The sequence below is a fragment of the Somniosus microcephalus genome, chromosome 3, assembly GCF_052327205.1.
Source record: "Somniosus microcephalus isolate GS21.2 chromosome 3, FLI_Smic_1.0, whole genome shotgun sequence".
Taxonomy (NCBI): Eukaryota; Metazoa; Chordata; class Chondrichthyes; order Squaliformes; family Somniosidae; genus Somniosus; species Somniosus microcephalus.
In genome coordinates, this window is record NC_140989.1 from 161142483 (window position 1) to 161168552 (window position 26070).

The 26070-nt window shown below is 46.0% G+C and overlaps 1 protein-coding gene across 12 annotated transcripts in view; it reads left to right on the forward strand.

The window, feature by feature from the left end:
• Positions 1-26070, forward strand: part of syne1b (spectrin repeat containing, nuclear envelope 1b) — an 834787-nt gene that overhangs the window by 622159 nt on the left and 186558 nt on the right. For all 12 annotated transcript variants that reach the window (XM_085981815.1, XM_085981811.1, XM_085981814.1 and 9 more), the window contains 9 exons: positions 2295-2444; positions 4117-4293; positions 7372-7527; positions 8042-8197; positions 9341-9511; positions 12560-12693; positions 17745-17949; positions 19339-19521; positions 20457-20603. In XM_085981815.1, coding sequence (XP_085837941.1) covers positions 2295-2444; positions 4117-4293; positions 7372-7527; positions 8042-8197; positions 9341-9511; positions 12560-12693; positions 17745-17949; positions 19339-19521; positions 20457-20603 — 1479 coding nt within the window. The remainder of the gene's footprint in view (positions 1-2294; positions 2445-4116; positions 4294-7371; positions 7528-8041; positions 8198-9340; positions 9512-12559; positions 12694-17744; positions 17950-19338; positions 19522-20456; positions 20604-26070) is intronic.

The following is a 26070-nucleotide window of genomic DNA, read 5'->3' on the forward strand; positions in this document are numbered from 1 at the left end:
ACAGGACTGTGGGGAGAGGGCAGGGCAGTGGGATTAGTTTGGGATTGATACAGGACTGTGGGGAGAGGGCAGGGCAGTGGGATTCGTTTCGGATTGATACAGGACTGTGGGGAGAGGGCAGGGCAGTGGGATTAGTTTCGGATTGATACAGGACTGTGGGGAAAGGGCAGGGCAGTGGGATTAGTTTCAGATTCATAGAGGACTGTGGGGAGAGGGCAGGGCAGTGGGATTAGTTTGGGATTCATACAGGACTATGGGGAGAGGGCAGGGCAGTGGGATTCGTTTCGGATTGATACAGGACTATGGGGAGAGGGCAGGGCAGTGGGATTAGTTTGGGATTCATACAGGACTATGGGGAGAGGGCAGGGCAGTGGGATTCGTTTCGGATTGATACAGGGCTATGGGGAGAGGGCAGGGCAGTGGGATTAGTTTTGGATTGATACAGGACTGTGGGGAGAGGGCAGGGCAGTGGGATTAGTTTGGGATTGATACAGGACTGGGGAGAGGGCAGGGCAGTGGGATTAGTTTTGGACTGATACAGGACTGTGGGGAAAGGGCAGGGCAGTGGGATTAGTTTCAGATTGATACAGGACTGTGGGGAGAGGGCAGGGCAGTGGGATTAGTTTGGGATTCATACAGGACTGTGGAGAGAGGTGGAACAGCGGGATAAGTTTCGGATTGATACAGGACTGTGGGGAGGGCAGGGCAGTAGGATTAGTTTCGGATTGATACAGGACTGTGGGGAGAGGGCAGGGCAGTGGGATTAGTTTCGGATTGATACAGGACTGTGGGGAGAGGGCAGGGCAGTAGGATTAGTTTGGGATTGATACAGGACTGTGGAGAGAGGTGGGACAGCGGGATTAGTTTGGGACTGATACAGGACTGTGGGGAGAGGGCAGGGCAGTGGGATTAGTTTGGGATGGATACAGGACTGTGGAGAGAGGTGGGACAGCGGGATTAGTTTGGGATTGATACAGGACTGTGGGGAGAGGGCAGGGCAGTGGGATTAGTTTCGGATTGATACAGGACTATGGGGAGAGGGCAGGGCAGTGGGATTAATTTTGGATTGATACAGGACTGTGGGGAGAGGTGGGCCAGTGGGATTAGTTTGGGATTGTTCTAGCAATGAGGCGGCACAGGTTCAATGGGCTGAGTGGCCTTCTTCTGTGCTGCAAATATCTGTGGTTGTAAGTCACCACTTTTCATGTGTGAACGTGGACTGTGAGTGTCGGCAGGCTTGTGACCACAAGGCACCACAGCCGAGCTGAATCCTGTCCTCAAATCATGGGGAACCCTGGCTGCCTCCCCCTCCGCACCACCGCCCCCCATGCCAAGTGTACTGAGGGCAATTGTGGCATGCCGACCCTTAGCCTGCCTGAGATTGGGTATTGAAGCACGAATGGGGAATCAAGCCCAGGACCTTCTGGTCTTTCTGGCTTCACTCACTAGACCGTCAGAAGAGCTGACTGCTTTCTTTTGAAGACTCCAAGACAAAAAGTGGGTTTGATATGTGTGGAAAGGTATTGGTGCACCCCATCGGATGCTGAGTTTATTGTGAGTTCCATCCTTGGTTTTTCTAGTTATTAACCCTCACACCGCTCGTTACCTGCATGTAAGTCGCTGGCCCGGAGAGTTGGGGTCCCAGGCCACAGGTATATCTCCGCACTACCCACCCCCAGAGTGATCGACCAATGCTAAGCGTGCATGTCGGGAGACATGGGAGGTGACCCCCAAAGAGGACTCGGGTCCTGTGAGGCCCATTCTCTATCGGCCTGGCTGACTGTTGGTGAAAAGCACCGCTTCTGACCGATCCCGAGCAACGTAAACCCACAGTTACGACTGGGGAACCAGCACGGACTTCAATGAATGTCTGTCTCTCATTTCTCTTTAGCAGAGGCGTTTTTTAATTATCATATTAAAGGCAATGTTGCCTGTTCACATCAGGAGCTGACTAATTTGAAGTGGAGGTTTTATTAATATTAAAGGCAGTGCTGCGCTTTCTGATGAATTTGTGATGTTTTTATTGCTAATTAAAGGTAATATCATCTATTCACATGGGGAGCTAACTGATATAATTGTGGAGGATATTATCATTAAAGGTAATGTCACCCATTCACACAGCACATGGACATTTAAATAAAATGAGTTACTCAAATGCACGCACCATCTTATGTGGGTTTTATTATGCGGTCTCTATTTTAAATTAAAAGATTAGGCTGGGGGCGGCTGTTTAAGTGTCAATGTGCAGGACTGGTGTTGACTGTGGCGGAGGTTGAAAATCTTTCATTTCTCAGCTTCAGATGGAGAAATTACCTTCTCGCACAGCAATCAACGAACTCATGAACTGGATCTCCCTCATGGATCAAATCATTGAAGAGGATGATGAGAAGATCAAAAGCGCAGTGGGTTCACAGATGATAGAACAATACCTCAAGAAGTACAAGGTAAGGAAGAGCTTGCGTTTATAATCTTGTATTCCCTTAAATATAGAAGATTAAAGGGTGATCTAATTGAAGTGTTTAATCCCTGAATTAACCAACCTACAAGTGATGCGGCCGCAGTGCAGAACAAGTCAATGAAAAGGCGACCGTGGACAGTCCGACACAACACCAGGGCTCAAGCTCATGCCTTAGGTGCGGAGGACAGTCAGAGGGGCTCCAACGATAATCGACCAATGACGATGATGAGGCTTGTACTCCCTCGAGTATAGAAGATGAAAGGGTGATCTAATTGAGGTGTTTAAGATGATTAAAAGATTCGATAGGGTAGATCGAGAGAAACTATTTAATCTGGTGGGGAGTCCAGAACAAGGGGGCATAACCTTAAAATTAGAGCTGGGCCATTCTGGGGTGATGTCAGGAAGCACTTCTTCACACAAAGGGTGGTGGAAATCTGGAACTCTCGCCCCAAAATGCTGAGGGGCTGAATGGCCACCTCCTGTTTCTATGTTCCTAAGAAGTACAAGGTAAGGAAGAATGTGCATTTATATAGCAGTTTATCAGATCCTCAGGACATTCCAAAGTGCTTTTGCAACCAATAAATTGCTTTTGAATTGCAGCCACTGTTTTGTAGGGAAGTGCGGCACCCAAAATTGTGCACAGCAAGGTCCCACAGACAGCAGTGTGATAAAGACCAGATAATCTGTTTTAGTGATGTTGCTTGAGGAATAAATATTGTCTAGGACACCGGGGAGACCCCAGCTGCTCTTCTTCGAATAGTGCCGTGGATCTTTTACGTCCACCTGAGAGAGCAGACAAGGCCTCGATTTAACGTCTCATCCGAAAGACGGCACCACTGACAGCGCAGCACTCCCTCAGTATTGCATTGGAGTGTCAGTCTAGATTATGTTCTTGAGTCTCTGGAGTGAAACTTGAACCCACAACTTTCTGACTCAGGTGAAAGTGCCAAAGTATGATGCGAAATCCAGGTTTCTGTGGTGTGCTTTACAAACACTGTACATTTCCAAAAAGACTATTCCAAAAACCTAGGCAAGGCAAGTGCTGTTTCAGTTATCATTGCAGTAGTTCTAACAAGGTCGTAACTGTAACACTGCAGTGACCTGTAACCATGTTTGTCTAGATTATAAGATTAAAATCCTTCACTTGTAGCTGTTGTATTCGACGATAGTGTCAGAGCCATGAAGCCAGTGATGTTGGCAAACTACACAGAATTGGAGCATTTGAGAGTGCCTACTTGATGGCATGCTATTGGAGCATCAGTCCATAGCTGTGTAGCGGTAAAGGGGCACAGGGTCAGTTTTGCACCGAGTTCATGGCCCCGGGCACACTCCAGGGGGGAGGGGCTGAGCAGAAGTCAGGTGCCTGAGGAAGAGACTCGATCCTGGGCTGTGTCCCTTTCCTTGTTACTAGCCAGTTGAAGAGTGTTGGTTTGGGAACTGGTTGGTTACATATAGCATGTGGACTAGGGAGAATAGGAAGACTGGGTGGATGGAATAGACTGATTCATACTCTCAGCAATTGGCTCAAAAGTTTAAGTTGCAATTACTTCAAAACCTAAGCCTTGCATTTGTACAGTTGGATATCTGTAGACCCAAGGTGTGTTGGACTTTGTTAATATTAACAGAACAATATTTTATAATGTATTTGTACTCTGCAGGCTTTCAAGATCGACTTGACATGTAAGCAGCTAACGGTGGACTTTGTGAACCAGTCGGTGTTACAGATCAGTAGCCACGACGTGGAGAGCAAGCGCGGCGACAAAACAGATTTCGCTGAGCGCCTTGGAGTAATGAACAGGAGGTGGCAACTGTTGCAAGGGCTCATTACTGAGGAGGTAACGGATAGAATCTCACTTATTCTCTCCTGGACTGCTTTCGATTGCCTGAGGGGGTTGGAGAGGAATTTTCCAGAGTATTTTTTCCCTTCTTGGCCCTGGCTTTCTTCCTGTTTTTTTGGCTCTCCCAGGAAATTACATGGCTGTGGAGGGGACAAGACATGTCCAGTCATGATAAAGAAAGAGATACTTACATAAGAACATAAGAAGTAGGAGCAGGAGTAGGCCATACGGCCCCTCGGGCCTGCTCCGCCATTCAATAGGATCATGGCTGATCCGAACCTAGACTCATGTCTACTTCCCTGCCCGCTCCCCGTAACCCCTAATTCCCTTATCAGCTAGGAAACTGTCTATCTCCATTTTAAATTTATTTAATGTCGCAGCTTCCACAGCTCTCTGAGGTAGCAAATTCCATAGATTTACTACCCTCTGAGTGAAGAAGTTTCTCCTCATCTCAGTTTTGAAAGGGCAGCCCCTTATTCTAAGATTATGCCCCCTAGTTCTAGTCTCACCCATCAGTGGAAACATCCTCCCCGCATCCACCCGATCAAGCCCCCTCACAATCTTATATGTTTCGATAAGATCGCCTCTCATTCTTCTGAATTCCAATGAGTAGAGGCCCAACCTACTCAACCTTTCCTCATAAGTCAACCCCCTCATCTCCGGAATCAACCGAGTGAACCTTCCCTGAACTGCCTCGAGAGCAAGTATATCTTTTCTTAAATATGGAAACCAAAACTGTACGCAGTATTCCAGGTGTGGCCTCACCAGTACCCTGTATAACTGAAGCAAGACTTCACTGCTTTTATACTCCATCCCCCTTGCAATAAATGCCAAGATTCCATTGGCCTTCCTGATCACCTGCTGTACCTGCATACTAACCTTCTGTGTTTCATGCACCAGGACCCCCAGATCCCTTTGTACTGTAGCACTTTGCAGTTTCTTTCCATTTAGATAATAACTTGCTCTTTGATTTTTTTCTGCCAAAGTGCATAACCTCACACTTTCCAACATTATATTCCATCTGCCAAATTTCTGCCCACTCACTTAGCCTGTCTATGTCCTTTTGCAGGTTTTTTATGTCCTCCTCACTCACTGCTTTCCCTCCCATCTTTGTATCGTCGGCAAACTTGGATATGTTGCACTTGGTCCCCTCCTCCAAATCGTTAATACAGATTGTAAAGAGTTGGGGTCCCAGCACTGACCCCTGCGGAACACCACTAGTTACTGATTGCCAACCCGAGAATGAACCATTTATCCCCACTCTCTGTTTTCTGTTAGATAGCCAATCTTCCACCCATGCCAGTATATTACCCCCAATCCTGTGATTTTTTATCTTGTGCAGTACTTTTGTGTGGCACCTTGTCAAATGCCTTTTGGAAGTCCAAATACACCACATCCACTGGTTTCCCTTTATCCATCCTGTTTGTTACGTCCTCAAAGAATTCGAGCAAATTTGTCAAACATGACTTCCCCTTCGTAAAACCATGCTGACTCTGCCTGATTAAATTATGCTTATCCAAATGTCCTGTTACTGCTTCCTTAATAATGGACTCCAACATTTTACTAACCACAGATGTTAGGCTAGCTGGTCTATAGTTTCCAGCCTTTTGTCTACCTCCCTTTTTAAATAAGGGCGTTACATTAGCAGTTTTCCAATCTGCTGGGACCTTTCCTGAATCCAGGGAGTTTTGGAAAATTACCACCAATGCATCCGCAATCCCTACCGCTACTTCTCTCAAGACCCTAGGATGTAAGCCATCAGGTCCAGGGGATTTATCCGCCTTAAGTCCCATTATCTTACCGAGTACCATCTCCTTAGTGATTTTAATCGTGTTTAGCTCCTCCCCCCCCTATAGCCCCCTGTTTGTCCAGTGTTGGGATATTTTTAGTGTCCTCTACTGTAAAGACTGATACAAAATATTTGTTCAGTGTATTTGCCATCTCCATGTTCCCCACCACTAATTTCCCGGTCTCGTCCTCTAAGGGACCAACGTTCACTTTAGCCACCCTTTTTCTTTTTATATAACTGTAAACTTACATTTATATAGCGCCGTTCACGACCACTGGACGTCCCAAAGCGCTTTACAGCCAATAAAGTACTTTTTTTTTAAGTGTAGTCACTGTTGTAATGTAGGAAACGCGGCAGCCAATTTGCGCACAGCAAGCTCCCACAAACAGCAATGTGATAATGACCAGATAATCGGTTTTAGTGATGTTGGGTGAAGGATAAATATTGGCCAGGACACCAGGGATAACTCCCCTGCTCTTCTTCGAAATAATGCCATAGGATCTTTTATGTCCACCTGAGAGGGTAGATGGGGCCTAGGTTTAACGTCTCATCTGAAAAATGGCACCTCTGACAGTGCAGCGCTCCCTCAGTGCTGCACTAGAGTGTCAGCCTAGATTTTGTTTGTGCTCAAATCACTGGAGTTTGAACCGGGCTAAAAGCATTAAATTATGAGGACAGGTTGCAGAGACTAGGCTTGTATTGACTAGAGTATAGAAGATTAAGGGATGGTCCAGTTGAGGCTAGGTCAGTTGAAAATATCAAAACTGAAATTAAATAGATGTATGTTAGGTAAGAGTATTAAGGGTTATGGAACCAAGCTGGGTAGATGGAGTTAAGATACAGATCAGCCATGATCTAATTGAATGGTAGAACAGGCGCGAGGGGCTGAATGGCCTCCTCCTGTTTCTATATTCCAATGTACACACCTCTCCCACAACCGACCAAAACCCAGCAGTAGAGTCACCGGGACCTGCGATGCCTCCAGACCAGGAAACGGGTCATCTCAGCCTCTGCAAGTCCCAGTGAGTTTTACACAGTATAAGATCCGTGTCAACGGTCCGTAATCCTGACCTCATTGTCTCCCACTACCGGCTGGTCCTTCCTTTCTCCCAGACAGGCAGTTGATTAGTATTGTCTCTCTGTGAATATTAAACACATCCCAATGTGTTCTAGAAGACACTCTGCATCAATCTGTGACCACTAATGTCTTACCAGGTTCAAACATGACGATGCACCCAGCTGTGATTTAATAATTGACTTGTAATGAAGAAAATTTATGTTGACAGATCAGGTCATTAGAAGGCTCATTGGAATCATGGACAGAGTATGAGAATAGCGTCCAGTGCTTGAAAACTTGGTTCGAAACTCAGGAAGACAAATTGAAGAAGTGGCACTCTATCAGTGACCTTGCCTCCGTCCATACTGCTCTGAAGGATTGCCAGGTATGGATACAAACGCAAGCCTCATTACTTCCTCCCGCCTGTTCCATCTCTCCGGCCCACATCCACTCACCAAGAGCTCAGCTGCCGACTTGCTCTTAGATCTCTCTCAGTGCACTTCTGTTACTCGAGTGATTATTCTCTAGAAAAGAGAAGGCTGAGAGGTGACCTAATAGAGGTCTTTAAAATTATGAAGGGTAGACATAGAGAAGGTGTTTCCACTTGTGGGGGAGACCAAAACTAGGGGCCATAAATATAAGATATTACTAATAAATCCAATAAGGAATTCAGGTGAAACTTCTTCACCCAGAGAGTGGTGAGAATGTGGAACTTGCTACCACATGGAGTGGTTGAGGCGCATAGCATAGGTACATTTAAGGGGGAGCTAGAGGGTGAAAGGAATAAAAGGATATGTTGATAGGGTGGCTTGAAGTAAATAGAGTGGGAAGAGGCTCATGTGGAGCATAAACATCAGCCTGTTTCTCTGCTGTAAATTCTATGTAATTCTATTTCTTAGGAACTGGAAGATATGATCCGAGTGAAAGAAAAGGAAGTGGAAAAGGTTGAACAAAGTGGACTGCTCCTGATCCAGAACAAGAAAGAGGAGGCCTCCAGCAGTGTTATGGATACACTCCGAGAACTCAATCATTCCTGGGCTCACCTGGACCACTTGGTATTAATGTTTGAATGATATAGGATAGCTGTGTCGCATTACAATGAAATGGCAGTGAACTGAATTTCCATGTGCCGTGCTGCGCCTATGATTGACTCAAAGAAGTGCTGTAGTTACTTTGCCTGAATCCTGTTTGGCTCCTGCTTTGATTCTGTTTTCCACCTCAGTGCTGGGAAATAAATGAATCAATCATCAGCTACCGTTTGGTGAATTCGTAGATACGTCTAAGAGGGGCCGATAATAGGCATCCCAGTGCAGTGCCCTTGGATCTCAGTGCCTGAGGCGCTGGCTGCGCTTGTTCCCAATCGAACTGACCTCACTCACTCCATTATACATAATTGGATGGTACTCAGTGCTTGAGGTGCAGTAGCCTGGTGGTTCTGATACTGGTATCAGTAACCCAGAGGTCATGAGTTCAAATCCCACCAATTGAACTCAAGAAATCTGGTCATTTGTGTGCTGGCACCAGAAAACATGACCATTGAACCTGTTGGCCTGTTGTAAAAGCCTCACTGGTTCATTAATGCCCTTCAGGGAAAGGAGCCCACCATACCCCCATCCGATCTGGCCTACATGTTTCTCCAGTCCTGTGTCGCTCACATACCAAGAACAAATATGTTTTTTTTTTAAATGTGCCGAGGTCAGGGCAGGATTTCCTGCACCAAAACCATGCCAACGGCTACTAGCATATTTCAACACCCTTTTCATAGAATCCTACAGAACAGACGGAGGCCATTTGGCTCATCGTGCCTGTGCCGTCAATTAGTCCCCACTCCACTGTTCTGTCCCCATAGCCCTGCATCGGGCAGGGAGGGAGGTTGGGGGAAAGGGGAAGAAAGGAAATTAATCTTTTTAAGCCCTAGCGGTTGAGATGGAGGGGAGATGAGATGGATTCCCCAGCGAAAGGTTAGAGCCAGTCAGGGAAAGAGAAGGGCCTCCTCTTCAGTGCCTGCTAATACAGGCAATCATTTATTGTCACAATACTTTCATGTTAAGGCAGGAATGAGATACCGTTAATCAGCTCCATCTAGCCTAGATAGCCCAGGATACATTTGCTTTGATTACTTCATTTGAGAGTTTCACACATGTAGTCTTCCCCAATCAGAGGTCACATAATCTGTGTTCAATCTTGTGATATTCCAGGTTGGCCAACTAAAGATTACTTTGCAATCAGTGCTGGACCAGTGGAATATTTACAAGGGAGCCTATGAAGAAATTAATGGCCACTTGATGGAGGCCAGATACTCCCTTTCTCGTTTCCGTTTGCTGACTGGCTCTCTGGAAGCTGTACAAATCCAGGTGGACAACCTACAGGTAAGAGGCTTCACCTTTAAGCCAATATTCGTGCACTTGTCCACTCGGCGGAAGTGATATTTAATGAACACCACCTCAGTTGAACCAGGCAGACTACTCTCCCCTTGCATGCTGATGGTCAGGTTCCCTCAGAAACACCAGTGAACAGCGTATCTTGGAGACATGCCTGTTGATCAGCAATGATGTTCTTGAATAATGTAGCTTTACATAGAATTTACAGGACAGAAACTGGCCATTCGGCCCAACTGGTTTATGCCAGTGTTTTTACGCTCCACATGAGATCTCCTCCCACCTTATTTCATCTCACCCTATCCTCCCACCTTATTTCATCTCACCCTATCCTCCCACCTTATTTCATCTCACCCTATCCTCCCACCTTACTTCATCTCACCCTATCCTCCCACCTTATTTCATCTCACCCTATCCTCCCACCTTATTTCATCTCACCCTATCCTCCCACCTTATTTCATCTCACCCTATCCTCCCACCTTATTTCATCTCACCCTATCCTCCCACCTTATTTCATCTCACCCTATCCTCCCACCTTATTTCATCTCACCCTATCCTCCCACCTTACTTCATCTCACCCTATCCTCCCACCTTATTTCATCTCACCCTATCCTCCCACCTTATTTCATCTCACCCTATCCTCCCACCTTATTTCATCTCACCCTATCCTTCTATTCCTTTCTCCCTCATGTACTTATCGAGCTTCCCCTTAAATGCATCTATGCTATTCGCCATTGAACCCATCAGAATAGCATTTTGTGTTGAGGAATTTTGCATCCCCTTATGTCCCATAGTGGTGCAAAGCACATGCTGCACTCCCATTTTAGCCAGAAGTAATCACAGATGAAAGTGGATAATAATTAGATTGGGAGGAGAGAATGTCCCTTCTGGCCTCCTGGCTGGTCTCCCATCTTGCATCCTCCGTAAACTTGAGCTAATCCAAAACTCTGCTGCCCACGTCCTAACTCGCACCAAGTCCTGTTTACCCATCACCATTGTGCTTGCTGACCTACATTAGCTCCCGGTCGGGCAACACCTCAATGTTAAAATTTTCACCCTTGTTTTAAAATCCCTCCATGGCCTCGCCCCTCTCTCTCTATAATCTCCTCCAGCCCCACAACCCTCCGAGATATCTGCGCTCCTCCAAATCTGGCCTCTTGCACATCCTCGATTTTAATTGCTGCACCATTGGTGGCCGTGCCTACAGCTGCCAAGGTCCCAAGCTCTGGAATTCCCTCCCTGAACCTTTCTGCCTTTTTACCTTTTCCTCCTCCTTTAAGACACGCTTTAAAACCTACAGGCAGCACAATTTTACAATTAGAGTTAGGCCATTCAGGAGCAAAAAAAGCACTTTTTCACACAAAGGGTAGCAGAAATCTGGAACTCACTTCCCATAAAGCTGTGGATGCTGGGGTCAGTTGAGGCTTTCAAGTATGAGATCGAAAACTTTTTGCTAGGTAAGGGTATCAAGGGATATGGATCCAAGATGGGTAAACGGAGTTGTGGTACAGATCAGCCATGATCTAATTGAATAGCAGGACAGGCTCAAGGGGCTGAATAGCCTCCTCCTGTTCCAATGTTCCATTTATCTGGCCTGTATTATATAAATTAAAGCACGCAAACCAGATTAGGGATTCCTGTTTTAACCATCAATTTTAAACACCGCTTTAAACATTAGTATTTTGTCTTACAGTTCCTTCCATGTTTCCTTCATAAGTAGCTATAAAAGTGTTTTGAGCTAAAATATTATAAACTGTGATGCCTTTCAAGGATTTTATAGAGATTTAATTAGTAGCACTTTGTCTACAATATCATATAAACGGAATAGCAGTTTAGAAAGTGGCTTTTTATATTAGGCACAAAGAATTCTGAAATTTACGGTTGAACTAATTTAGTTTGATTTTTTTTAACCTGTATCTTCACCAGTACTCCCATCATTTCTATACCTCCTCTCCAATCTTCTCATCCTCCAGCAATTTGTCTACAAAATTCTTGTCTTTGCTTTTAAATCCCTCGCCTCCATCCTGCTCTGGTGATCTCCTCCTGTCTTGTGCCCCTATCCAGATCCTCTGTTCCTCTATCACTGGACTTCATTCCTCACTTCCTCTGTTCCACCATTAATGGCCCGTCATTCAACTACTACACTCCTGCATTCTGGGACTCTGCTTTCACCCCTCTGCTGTGTTCGCCATGCTTCAGTTGGCAGCACTCTTGCTTCTGAGTCAGAAGGTTGTGGGTTCAGAGTCCCACTCCAGAGACTTGAACACCTAATCTAGGTTAGCACTCCCAGTGGAGTGCTGCACTGGCAGAGGTGGCGTTTTTCAGATGAGATGTTAAACCGAGGCCTCGTCTGCCTTCAAAAGATCCATGGCACTATTTTGAAGAAGAGCAGGAGAGTTCTCCCCGGTGTCCTGGCCAATATTTATCCCTCAACCAACATCACTAAAACAGATGATCTGGTCATTATCACTTCGCTGTTTGTGGGACCTTGCTGTGTGTAAATTGGCTGCTGCGTTTCCTACATTAAAACAGTGACTACACTTATAGCACTTTATTGGCTGTAAAGCGGTTTGGGATATCCTGAGGTCATGAAAGGCACTATATAAATGCAAGCTCTTTCTCTTTTCTCAGTCTTTACTTTCAGTAGCCTACCCTTTTGTGCCTTTGGTACGCTAACCCTCTCCATTTTCCCCATGTTGCCATCCTTAATGTAAAGCATCTGTCTTCATACACGTGAGCTCTATAGAAATACGAGATGCTGCCAGATTTGGTCTGGGGCTTTCACTCAGAAGCTCATTTCCTTTCAGTGTTGGTTGAGATAGAAACTATAATTTGCCCAATTGATTCAGGACCTTAATAAGTGAAAGGCCCCATGTGGTTTTAAGCAGAAGTAGTTGATTTAATTGCTTCAGTTGCACCAATCGCATGGGACCAAAGTGCATTTAAACCGTTCAAAATCAAACGCGCCACCCCTTTTCCTCTCGTTTAAATGGCACCTGTTGTAACCTCATAAACATTTGGTCCAAATCTATTTGACAGAACTTGCAAGAGGAGCTGGAGAGGTCGGAGGGCAGCCTGCAGAAGTTTGGCTCTGTGACTAACCTGCTGCTAAAGGAGTGTCGCCCGCCAGTTAACAGCTCACTGACGACTAGTCTGAACGAAGTTAATATGGGGTAAGGATTTCCTGGAGCACTGCTCCCACTGTTTAACAATAATACAGGTTTGCAACAAAACCAGTGAGCAGCCATTTTCTTCAGGATGTGTCATAGAATTTTCCGGCACTGAAGGAGGCCATTCGGCCCATCGTGCCTGTGCCAGCTCTCTGAAAGAGTTGTCCAATTAGTCCCACTCCTCTGCCCTTTCCCCACATACCATTTTTTCTTTTTCAAATATTTGTTCAATTCCCTTTTAAAAGCTATTGTAGATTCTGCTTCCACCACTGCTTCTGGTCAGGCATTCCGTGTCTTAACAGCCCTCTGCTTAAAAGAAAAATTCTCCCAACCCCTCCCGTCCTTTTGGTAATTATTTTAAAATTCTCCCTTTTAGTTACTGCCTCACTGACCAGTGGAAATAATTTCCACCGATTTACTTGATCAAAATCTTTGATAATTTTTCTATCAGGTCTTGTCTCTGTTTTACAATGTGTAGCCTACACACCACCCACACTCCTTTCGAATGTGGGAGCATGGATTTATCCCTGATGCTTCGACCCTATGAGCAGAATGCTTGCCCCCCTGACCGCCCCTGTTCCGTACACACATTGTCCTGTAGTGCCATTTTCTGGTTGCTGCACCTGAGTACAATGGCAGCTGCTTGTTAAATTACTGTAATCTATAAAATACAGAATTTCCTGTTTGGAACAATCCCTCAGCCTGTTGGGTAATGATCTCACTGGTCTTTGACTGCTTTGGGCATAGTTTTCACAATTTCCTGTTGATAAATTAGAGTATTTTCAGAGGTATTCCCCTCTATTTTAATTAAACATGTTGATTCATTCCATGACCTGGGGCATGCTAGCCGAGTGGTTCTGGTACTGGACGAGCAACACAGAGGTCATGGCTTCAAATCCCATCATGGCAAGCTGCATTCAATAAATTTGGTGAGCTCGCACCAGAAAATTACCATGAAAAACTGCCAGATTGTCATAAAAACCAAACTGGTTCACACTTGTTCCTCAGGGAAGGGAAATCCATATTATCTGGTTGGTTCTTAATGCCCTCAGGGCAACTAGGAATGGTCACTAAATGAGGCCTCACCAGTGTCCACCCCCCTCCCGAGAACAAATAAAAATAACAGCCCAGAAATTCGGGTCGGGAGCTTCCCGCGGGTGCAAGCCCCCAACCTGCACTTAGCTTGCGCGCCGGCCGTTGAACTGTGGGCCCGCGTGGGATTGCGATCCGGGGCCTGCTCCAGCTGCCGGCACGCAGTGCTTGCGTATCCCAGGGGCGCAGTTAGTTCGATGCGTCCCCTGGGATCACGTGGGCCATGGAGAGCCAATCGGAGCAGGGAATGCTCCATCCATAAGATTGACAGGAAGAGCTGTCAAAACTTATAAATACTATGGCCCCAAAGCAGCACTAAATTTACAAATAATTTTTTTTTTAAATCACATTTTTTAAATAAACTATAAATTACATGAAATAACTATTTTAAACAATAATTTAAATTTTTGAAAAAAATAATTTTATTTTCTAACAGGGCTAAAAATAAACTTACCTTGCTTTAAAGTATTTAAAAATAATAAACCTGTGGAAAAAATGTTTTAATTTTAATTAATTCACCACTTACCTTGTAAAAAGCAGGCCTTACGCCTGCTTTTTACATGTCTAACTTCTGCAGACTTACCCTCCCGGGAAAATCTGTAAAAAAAAACAAAAAAAAAACGAAGTTCGATGCGCACATGCAGCCTCTCCCGTGCACGCGTCCGACCTCTGAACCCCTTCGTTCAGGGGAACGGAACTGCCGGTTTCCCGCGCATGCGCAGTGCATGCAGGAAACCGGCACTTCCATTGGGCTTACGGGTGAGTACCCCATGCGCACTCACCCGTGGAGACCCGAATTTCTGGGCTAACAGGTTTATGTGCACCATTATTCTGCCACAACTCACCTAGGTGTGAGGTTTCGTGTCTCTAACTGTCCCCATGCGTGTGAACCGTGGCTCAGTGGGTAGCACCCTGGCATCTGAGTCAAAAGGTTGTGAGTTCCAGTCCCACTCCAGAGACTTGAGCACAAAAATCTAGGCTGACGCTCCAGTGCAGTGCTGAACTGTCAGATGACACATTAAACTGAGGCCCCGTCTCCTCTTTCAAGTGGAAGTAAGAAGAGCCGGGGAGTTACCCCCGGTGTCCTGGCCAATATTTATCCCTCAATCAATATCACTAAAACATGACATTGCTGTTTGTGGGAGCTTACTGTGCTCAAATCAGCTGCCATGTTTCCTACATTACAACAGTGACTACACTTCAAAAATACTTCATTGGCTGTAAAGCGCTTTGGGATGTCCGGTGGTCATGAAAGACGCAATATAAATGCAAGTCTTTCTTCTTTCATACCAGTTTGTATTTTTCAGAGATTCTTAAGTGGTGAACAGTGGATGATTGGGAGCAACTTCAAGGCTGTGATCTTATAGGTCACTTGAGTATCACTCGCACTTTCTAAGGTTACTCGAAGCTTTTGATATGATGGTTATAAATTGTCACTGATTGTCATCTGACCCCAAGGATGAGATTGCAGCCTTGAAATCACTCGTGTACATCTGTTCTTGTTTGTATCTTATACATAAATAATATGGGACATTTCACCTTGCTGGTCCTTTTCCTCAGGGTTAGTGCTCTCAACCACAAGAACCTGCATTTTGTATAGCACCTAGGAAAACATCATGGGGGGAAAGGGTGGGGGCGTGAATTGGACACTAAAGAAAGAAAAGAAAGACTTGCATTTCTATAGCGCCTTTCACGACCACCGGACGTCTCAAAGCGCTTTACAACCAATGAAGTACAATTGAAATATAATCACTGTAGGAAATGCGGCAGCCAATTTACTCATAGCAAGGTCCCACAACGGCAACGTGATAATGACCAGATCATCTGTTTCAGTTTTGTTGATCGAGGGATCAATATTGACCAGTACACCGGGGAGAAATCCCCTGCTCTTCTTCGAATAGTGCCATGGGATCTTTTACATTCACCTGAGAGGGCAGATGGGGCCTTGGTTTAATGTCTCATCCGAAAGACGGAATCTCATGACATCAAGGGTGACGAGTTAGTGGAGGTCACTGAAGGTGTGGATAAAGACGTGGACTGGGATCTCAAAACATCAGCGCCCCAGCGCACCCTGGGTATACAATTGGGGAACTGCGAGATTCAGCTGTGGAACTTCCCGGGTGCGCTAGGGATACAGGAGTGGAAATCTGTTGAGCTTTAAGGAGGTTTTTGAAGGTGGAGAGAGATGGAACAGGGGGAGGGGTTTAGGGCTAGAATACCAGAGTGTAAAGGAGCGTCGTAGAAGAGCAGGTGTAGGCTGGGATGGCGGACAGGCAGAGTGGGTTGAGGACAAGCACCCTGAGAGCAATGCATTATGGATGGGAGCCTAAGGTGATTGGTGAGCAGGATTTGGTATGGGTTAGGATTTGGGCTGAGTTCTGGATGAGTTGGCTTTTGTTCACAGTGGTACTTGGGATGTCAGCAAAGAGAGTATTGGAGAAGAAAATATCTGAATGTGACGAATGTGAAGGTTTGAGCGGCAGTGGGGGTGAAGTATAAACAGGTGGGTGAAGTCGGGAGGTGCAAATAGGCGGACTTGGTGATGGGCTGATGCAGGGTTTGAAGCTCAGCTCAGGGTCAAGCAGAACAGAGGTTTAGTACCATTTGGTTTAGTTTAAGTGAGCAGCAAGGAAAGGGGTAGGAATTGGGTCACGGTGAGAGTTTCTGCCAGGAGCTGTATATGCTGTCTTCGGTCTAGTCATTGTTAATCTGCAAAACATTTTGACCCAGCCACCCCTTGCTGTGTTGCTGACAATCTATTCAACATCAACAGTCATGGAACTGAGCGTGGTGGTGGAGAGGTAAAGAAAGACTTGTATTTATATAGTGCCTTTCATGACCTCAGGACGTCCCAAAGCACATTACAACCAATGAAGTACTTTTGAAATGTAGTCACTGTTGTTTTGTAGGGAAATGCAGCAGCCAATTTGTGCACAGCAAGGTCCCACAGACAACAATAAACCACATCATCTGTTTTAGTGATATTGGTTGAGGGATAAATATTGGCCAGGATACCAGGGAGAACTCCCCTGCTCTTCTTCAAATAGTGCCATGGGATCGTTTACATCCACCTGAAAGGGCAGATGGGACTTCTATTTAACTTCTCATTCAAAAGATGACACCTCCGACAGTGCAGCACCCCCTCAGCACTGCACTGGAGTGTCAGCCTACATTATCTACTCAAGTCTCTGGAGTGGGGCTTGAACTCACAACCATTTGACTCAGAGGTGGGAGTACTACCACTGAACCACAGCTGACAGCTAAAGCAGAAAAGCTGGGTGTCATGACCATGTGCATGATAGTTGACCTGATGCTTATGGGACGGGTTTGAATGAAGCAACGGACATCATGGGGAGGGGAAGAGAGATTGAATGATATACTGTATCGTGGACTGCAGACAGATTGAGCGGGAAGTGATAGGGGAGATGAGTGGTGATGCCCCATTTAGAGGCTTGGAGCCGACTGGGAGTTTGGGGATGGTCTGGTAGTTGGTGAGGAGCCAACATTTGTAACATGGAACATTTTACTACATTAAAGGTGCTGTATAAAAGCAAGTTGTTGTTGGTGAGGATGGAGTGCGGTGATAACAGTGGTCTTGAATTGGTGGACGGAGAAGGAGGAAATAGCCGAGGAAAAGGAGCAGTTGATGACTTTGGTGAGCGTTGAGTTGAGGGAGCAGGAGGTGCATCTCAAGGAGGCGAGGAGTCTATTGAGGGAGATAAGGGGGATGTGACACAATTTGGAGTCGGGCTGGGATAGGTGGATTGGGGTGGGGGGACGGAGCATTCTGAGGCACCTGGGTCGATTTTGGGGAGGAAGAAATCCATTGAGTTGTTGTTGTATGCAGTACCATCCAAACCAAAGCTAATGTTCTAATCGCCAGTACTGTCTCTGTGTCTTAATCCAGTGTTACCTGTGCCTCTGACCCAATGTGTTCATTTCATTTCATTTCCATGAATCAGCTGGAATAATTTGCTTCAAGATATCGTGGAGCAACTGCACGCGAGCAAGGTTCTGCTCCAACTCTGGCAGAAATACAAGGATTACTCGGGCCACTGCTCAGTTACGGTGTGGCAGCAGGAGGAGAAAAGCAACGAGCTGATTAAGAAAGCCGCAAACAGGGATATCGCTGATGAGGAGGTTACAAAATGGATTCAGGACTGTGACGTGAGTGCTGTAGACACAGAAGTTAGCACAACAGCAAAACCAGAACTACAATTTGCTTTTAACCCTTTAAAAACCACAGTGACTTAGTATTGTAAATCCCCAATGGACCGCAGCAGAGGGATTTTTAGGCGTTTTATGATGAGGGGTAGAGATTGGGGAGAAGGGTAGAGGTGTACAGAGGTATGAGAATGTATTAGAGGTAATCCCCAGATTCTTTTTAATCACCAAGGTGATTCATAAACTTGAATCTGAATTGAATCATCTGAATTTCTGATCCAATAGGACTGATCTGACTGCGTAATGGTTAAGGGAAAATTAAAAATGTCTATGGATATTGAATATTAACCTATAATAACTGCAGCATTTTGACAGCACCTCCCAAACCCGCAACCTCCACCACCTAGGAGGACAAGGGCAGCAGTTGCATGGGAACACCATCACCTCCAAGCCACACACCATCCCGACTTGGACAGATATCGTCATCCCTTCATCGTCGCTGGGTCAAAACCCTGGAACTCCCTCCCTAACAGCACTGTTAGGACTGCAGCGGTTCAAGAAGGCGGCTCACCACTGCCTTCTCAAGGGCAACTAGGGATGGGCAGTAAACGCCAGCCTTGCCAGCGATGCCCACATCCTGAGAATGAGCTGGAAGTCTGCACATTGTTGGATTAAAGCCTCACTCTGTACTAAGTCACTGGCGGGCGGACTGGATGGGGCAGCGGGTTAGAACATTTTCACCTACCTGTCGACTGAGACTGTAACCTAGCCCAGACTGGCGAAATGAAAGCCCATTTGTTTAGACGACTGTTTCAGCTCTCCCGTCAGTGGCCACGAATCCAAAGCGCCCAGAATTTGGTACCGGTTGGCACCAACTTGACAAGCTCGATCACAAGAGGTTATACGATGTTTGAGAAATGGAAATGCCATACACTGTGAGCTCTGGATGTGTTTCGCTGGCCTCTACCATTTTGAGACTGTGTTAGGTGCCTCTTGTTTCCAAAATCTGGGACAGTCCCTGCGGTCATCCCGACATCTTTCCAATCATCCCACGACACCAACCCACCAAGGTGCCTCTCCCAGACTCTCTCAATCCTAGTCCGGCTTTCAGTATTGGAAGCTAAGTGAGGTTTGTACAAACTTTAAAATTACAGCTAGGCACTTCTTCACACAAAAGGTAGTGGAAATCTGGAACTCTCGCCCCAAAGTAGCTGTTGAGACGAGGTCAATTGAAACTTTCAAAACTGAGATTGATAGATTTTTGTTAGGTAAGGGTATTAAGGGTCAGCATTTGAGGTGCATGTTGGGGGAAAGAGAAAGCTCTCCAGTTCTTTTGAACTTTTCAAACTGCAGTGTCCTTAAGTGAAACTCTCCCTGTAATTCCCACCGCAGGAGCTACTGGAGGAGTTGGGAACGCTGAGAGATTCCCTTCAAGTTCTTTCGGAGCTCGGAGAGGAGCTGAGACGGCAGGTGGACGCTTCTGCAGCGGCTGCTATTCAGTCTGACCGGCTGTCCCTCACCCAGCGATTGTCTTCTCTGGAGCAAGCTCTCAGTAGGCAGCGGACTGTGCTACAGGTACCGTTTCTGCGCACTAATTCATCTAACAATCTGTGTTCGTTTTTAGCACAATGAATTACAGTTTCTTTTTCAGAGCTCCTGGACAACAAACTAAGTGCACTTTAAATTTATTAACAAAATGTAGAGGTAGTTCGAAATTCGACATACAGAGAATTTAAAGGCCGGTTGTATCATTGTTTCTGAAAGGAAGAAAGAACTTGCATTTATATAGCACCTTTCACAGCCTTAGCACGTCCCAAAGCCCTTCACAGCCACTGAAACACCTTTGAAGTGTAGTCACTGTTGTAATTTGGAAGTGTGGCAGCCAATTTGCACACAACAAGATCCCAGAAGCAGCAATGAGATAAATGACTGATAATATGATTGAGTGGTGAACATTGACTGATGAATGTTGGTCTCGACACCTCCAATAATGCAGTTCTCTCAGTAATCCACTCCTGTCAGCCTAGATTATGTTTCTCTGCATTTACAGCAGTGACTACACTCCAAAGTACTTCATTGACTGTAAAGCACTTTGGGGCGTCCTGAGGTTGTGAAAGGGGCTATACGAATGCAGCAGCCAATTTGTACACAGTAAGGTTCCAATGAATAACCAACAATTCTGTTTATGATGCTGTTGGTTGAGGGATAAATATTGGCCAGGCCACCGGGAGAATTCCCCTGCTTCTTCGATCTTTTATATCCACCAGAGAGGGCAGATGGGGCCTCTGTTTAACTTCTTAACCAGAAGACGGCACCTCCGACAGTGCAGCACTCCCATCAGTACTGCACTGGAGTGTCAGCTTGGATTATGTGCTCAAGTCTCTGGAGTGGGACTTGAAACCAGGACTTCCTGACTCAGAGTCAAGAGTGCTACCCACTGAGCCAAGGGATCTGTAAAGGTTAATTCTGTGACTGTAAGAGCCTCTAACTGGGAACATTTCACACTACAGGCTGGCATTCAAGATTATGAGACATTCAGCAGGAGACTGGAAGCCTTGGAGAAGTGGATTGTGGAGGCTGATGAGGTGCTAAAATTGCAGGATCCCAACCGATCATCCGATCTAACCATAATCCAGGACAGAATGGAGGAGCTCAAAGTAAGTTCTTCATACTTGTGTTGTTTTATGTATCAGATATTAAACGGACATGAATGTTTATATACGTCTCCTTCCCGTTGGTTTGGATTTTAATATTGTTTTGTCGTGCCTTCAGTTTTCCTTCACTGTATTTCTAGGTCCTGGTATTCCCAGGCTCTTGGCCTCAAGAGGATGTGCACACGGAGACATTTCACCAATACCTCGTTATTGCTGCTCAGAGCTGACCTGTCAATAACGCACAAATCTTTCCCACCTCCCTTCGATCTACCCCCAATTGCCCTCTGCAGGGAGAGATGGTCTGGCCACTTAGCTACGCTCCCCTCCCGCTGTGCACAGTGCATCTCAGACGGAGTGGGCTGGGGACAGGAACGGCTCCTCTCGCTCTACGGTATTCCCTTTTAGAGCTCCGAACACTGCGCTACTCCCCAGGAGTTTGCTGGAGAGTCTGTATTGTAAATGGTGTTCAGAGTATTAACAGGGGTGAAATTGGTCTTGGGCAGGGAGTCACTCGAAGAGAACATCGGATGTAACACAGGTTGCCGATTCGCAGTCACCCATTTTGCGTTAACGCCCTGGACCAATTTCACCCCCTATGTATCTTTTTTACGTTCAATTATAGTTTAGTTAAGTGAAAGGATCAGTGTTTCATTATATTTCTCCTGGAATAAATGAGAAGCAAAATTGGGTGCAAGGAATATTACATAGAATTACATAGAATTTACATCACAGAAACAGGCCATTCGGCCCAATTGCTCTGTGCTCAGCGTTTATGCTCCACATGTGCCTCCTCCCACCTTACCTCTTCTCACCCTATCAGTATATCCTTCTATTCCTTTCTCCCTCATGTACTTATCTAGCTTCCCCTTAAATGTATCTCTGCTGTTTGCCTCAACCACTCTATGTGGGTAGCGAGTTCCAGTCTGTTCAGTCTTTCCTGATAGTTGTATCCTCTCAGTTCTGGTAAATCTTTTTTGCACTTTCTCCAGTGCCTCTATATCCCTTCTAAAATGTGGAGACTGGAACTGTGCACAGTACTCCAAATGTGGTCTAACCAAGGTTCCATACACGTTTAAGATAACTTCTCTGCCTTTGAAATTCTATTCCTCTAGAAATTGACCCCAGTGCATTGTTTGCAGTTTTTATGGTGTTGCTATTTTTGATGATTTGTTATTCTGTAACCCTAGATCCCTATATTACTGAAGAGCTATATAGAAATGGGAGCGGAGATGTTTGAGGCTGGATGTATGAACAGAGGATTCTGTGTTTTGTGTGCACGGGAATGGGTTCTTATAACTGTTAGATCCGTGATTCTGAGAGTATGATGTTTTTCAATAACCACACGGATGCTGTAACTTAACAATCAACAGGTATTTACTGGAGTAGGGTAGTCTCAAGACTGGGGGTATAGAGGCATGCTCACGGCTTATATACAGGTGTGGTCACTGCTGGTACTACAGTATACAGGAGCTGTAAAAGTAGTCCTCTCTTAAAGGTACATACACTACAATTCCTCCCCTTTTAGATTAGCAGTACCCATAATATTCAAATAACAATTAACACTTTAACATGTACATTAAACAACAATAGTCCATTTATAGATTCAGTCTTTGGGGCGGCTTCCTGATCCTTTCGGGATAGCGCCTTTCCTGAGGTTCTTGTTCTTGGTGCGGAGGCGATTCTGGCCCCTTTTCGTCGGTTAGTTCATCGGTTTCCACTGCTACTGGTTCGGAGGTAGATGCTACCGGTATGTCGGGTTCATCCCCAGGTATGCGAGACGTGTGGTTGACTCGTTCCTGTGACGCTAAGATCTGATCGACGTGGCGCCTCACAATGTTCTCCCCTACATCCACTGTGTACATTAATGGCCCCTGCCTTGTGCATATTGTTCCGGGTTGCCATTTCTCTGTTCGGTAGTCACGGGCCAAGACTGGTTGTCCTAAGTTGAAGCTCCTTGTCGGCTTCTCATTGATGTGCTGGAATTGTTTATCCTCAACATTTCTTTGAACATTTGGTCTGAGCAAGTCCAGACGAGATCTCAACCTTCGGTTAAAGAACATCATGGCCGGGGTCTGGTTGGTAACTGCATGTGTCGCGTTTCGGTAGGCTAATAAGAAATTGTCCACCTTATGCTGTAGTGGAATTTCATCGTCGCACATGGCCTTTATCGCCTTCTTAAAGGTTTGTACGAACCTCTCAGCCAATCCATTTGTGGCTAGATGATACGGGGTGGATGTGTAATGCCTTACCCCATTCCTTCTCATAAATTTTCGAAACTCTCCGGACACAAACTGTGGTCCATTATCAGAGCAAATCTGCTCTGGCAAGCCGTTCCTGGCAAATATGGTCCGTAGGACTGCAATCGTTTTCTCTGTAGTGGTTGAGGACATTTTTATCACCTCAGGCCATTTCGAATGAGCATCCACTGCTATTAAGAACATTGAGTCCATGAATGGACCAGCGAAATCAACATGCAGCTATTGCCATGGAGAGGAGGGCCACTCCCATGGGTGTAGAGGGGCATGTGGTGGTGCATTTTGGACCTTCTGGCATCCTGAGCAGCTCTTGGTTAGGTCTTCGATTTGTTGATCGATTCCCGGCCACCACACATAAGCCCTAGCAAGGCTTTTCATTTTCACTCCCCCCAGATGACCTTCATGAAGCTCATTTAGCACTCTCTCCCTTAACTTGGGTGGAATCACCACTCTGGAACCACACATCACTGTCCCCTGGCATACTGACAGCTGTTCTCTTCTGGATGAGAATGCTGGCAACAGTGAGTCGCCATGTGTTGGCCATCCCCTCACCGTCAAATCATATACCCGAGACAGTGTCGGATCATTGCGGGTCTCCTCTATATCCGCGTTCGTTACTGGCAATCGTTCAATTATTGACGAAAAAATATCTCGGTAGGGTCCACTGCTGGTGCTTCCTCCACAGTAGGCAGTGGCAGGCGCGATAGCCCATCAGCGTTTCCATGCTGTTTCGTGCCTTTATATTCTATTTCATATTGATTCGCCCCTAGAAACAGGGACCATCTTTGTAACCGTTGTGCAGTCATCACTGGAACGCCCTTCTTTGGATTAAAGATGGAGACAAGTGGTTGGTGGTCAGTCAGCAAGGTGAACTTCTGCCCATGCAGATAGTGGTTGAATTTTTTTACTCCCCATACTAGGCTGAGGGCCTCCCTGTCAATCTGGGCGTAGTTGCGCTCGGCTGAGGTTAGTGACCGAGACGCAAAGGCTACTGGCCTCTCCAACCTGTCTGGGAATTTGTGCGACAGCACCGCTCCAATACCAAAGGGTGATGCATCACATGCCAAACGAATTGGTAGTGCTGGGTTGAAATGGGCCAACACCTCTTTTGATGTGATCAACTCTTTACACTTCTGGAAAGCTTGTCTACGTTCGTCATTCCACTTCCATGGTACCCCTGTTTGCAGTAGGGTGTTCAGTGGGTGTAATACCGTGGACAAATTTGGTCAGAACTTATGGTAGTAGTTTACCAGCCCGAGGAATGACCTCAGTTGTGACACATTTTCCGGTGCTGGAGCCTTGACTACTGCCTCAATCTTTTCAGGGGACTTATGTAACCCCTCTTCATCGATGATGTGGCCACAATACGAGATCTGCTTCTGGAAAAACTCGCACTTGTGGCGATTAGCTCGTAGCCCATATTCCTTTAATCTGGTGAGCACCTTCTCCAAGTTGGCAAGGTGATCACTGTCATTTTCACCCGTGACCAGGATGTCGTCCAAATAACACTGGGTCCCTGGAATCCCTTGCAGGACTTGATCCATCACCCTTTGCCAAATAGCCGGAGCCGATGCTACCCCGAACACCAGCTGGTTGTATTGATAGAGACCTTTATGCGTGTTGATCGTGAGGTATTGTTTCGAGGCTTCTTCTACCTCCATTTGCAAGTACGCCTGGGCTAGATCAATTTTGGTGAAGCGTTTACCTCCAGATAGCGAGGCGAAAATATCCTCAATTCGTGGAAGCGGATATTGTACCGTGTGAAGGACTGGGTTCACTGTCACCTTAAAATCCCCACAGATGCGGACCTTCTTTGGTTCCCCAGGCGTATTACTCAACGACCTCTTCATTACAGGAACGATGGGTGTAGCCCACTCGCTCCAGTCTACTTTGGACAGTACTCCTGAACGTTCCAACCCTTCCAGCTCTGCTTCGACGGCTGGTCTGATCGCATAAGGCACTGGTCTGGCCTTAAGAAACTTTGTGCTTGCATTTTCCTCTATTTTAATCGTTGCTGTTATGCCTTTTAGTGTTCCGAGTCCCTCCTGGAACACTTCTTTTGCATCAGTTAGCATTTTTGACAGTCATCCAGGTGTGACGTCGTCATCCTTTTTGGCCTCAACCTTCAGTGCCTGTATGGAATGCCAATCTAATTGTATCTTCCGGATCCATTCACGTCCTAGCAGTGGTGGTCCTCCATCTGGCAATACATATAAGTCCATTTTAGGTATTTCCTGGCCATTGTATATCACTTTCACCCTTATTTTTCCTTTGGGGTAGACTTTTTGCCCCGTGTACGTCTTCAAGACAATCTCTGTAGCTTTCAAGGGTATATGTGAAAATAGCCACTTGTAGTCCCTTCGGTTTATGACTGTTAGGGCTGATCCTGTGTCCAATTCCATTTTCACTTGGACTCCGCCTATCTTGAGTGTAACCCAGATAGTCTGGTGATCCTCCATTTTGGTTACCTTATGTAGTTTCAGACAACCCAGCTCCTTGCTTCCGGAGTCTGTGTCACTTTTCTGTTCGTCTGAACTACTGCCCATCACCTGGTGTACCTTTTTGTACTTCTCCTGTGGAGATTTCTTACTGTTGGTTTTCTTCCCAGACCTGCAGACTCTTGCTATGTGTCCTGCTTTTCCACACTGTCTGCACACTTGGTCCTTGAACCAACAATCCTTCTGGTCGTGTGTTGTTCTGCCGCAACGATAACACTTCCCTGTTCCATAGGACATTTAATTGGTGCCATATTCTTGCGGTCTCCGTTGTATCTCTGCAGTGCCCCTTGCGGCTGCTTCGTGTGATACTGCCATACTGAAAGCCTTGTCCAGCGTAAGATCCTTTTCTGATAGAAGCCGTTTCTGGGTTCCTTCACTTTGAAGCCCACACACAAACTTGTCCCTTAACGTATCTGCTAGTCCCACTCCAAACTGGCAGTGTTTCGATAGCTTGTGCAGTTCCGTTAAGTACTCAGCATTGCTTTCGTCTTTGTGTTGGTTCCTTTTATGGAACTTAAATCATTCTGCTATCAGCAGCGGTGTGGGGTTTAAGTGGTCCTGCAGGATTTCTACTATGCTTTCGAAATTCTTATTCACAGGCTTCTCTGGGGTTATTAGGTTTCGCAGTAACCCATAAGTTTTTGCACCCATGGAATTTAACAAAACCAGTGCTTTCCTAGCATCTGGCACTTCATTCGGCCTGCAGTACACCTCAAT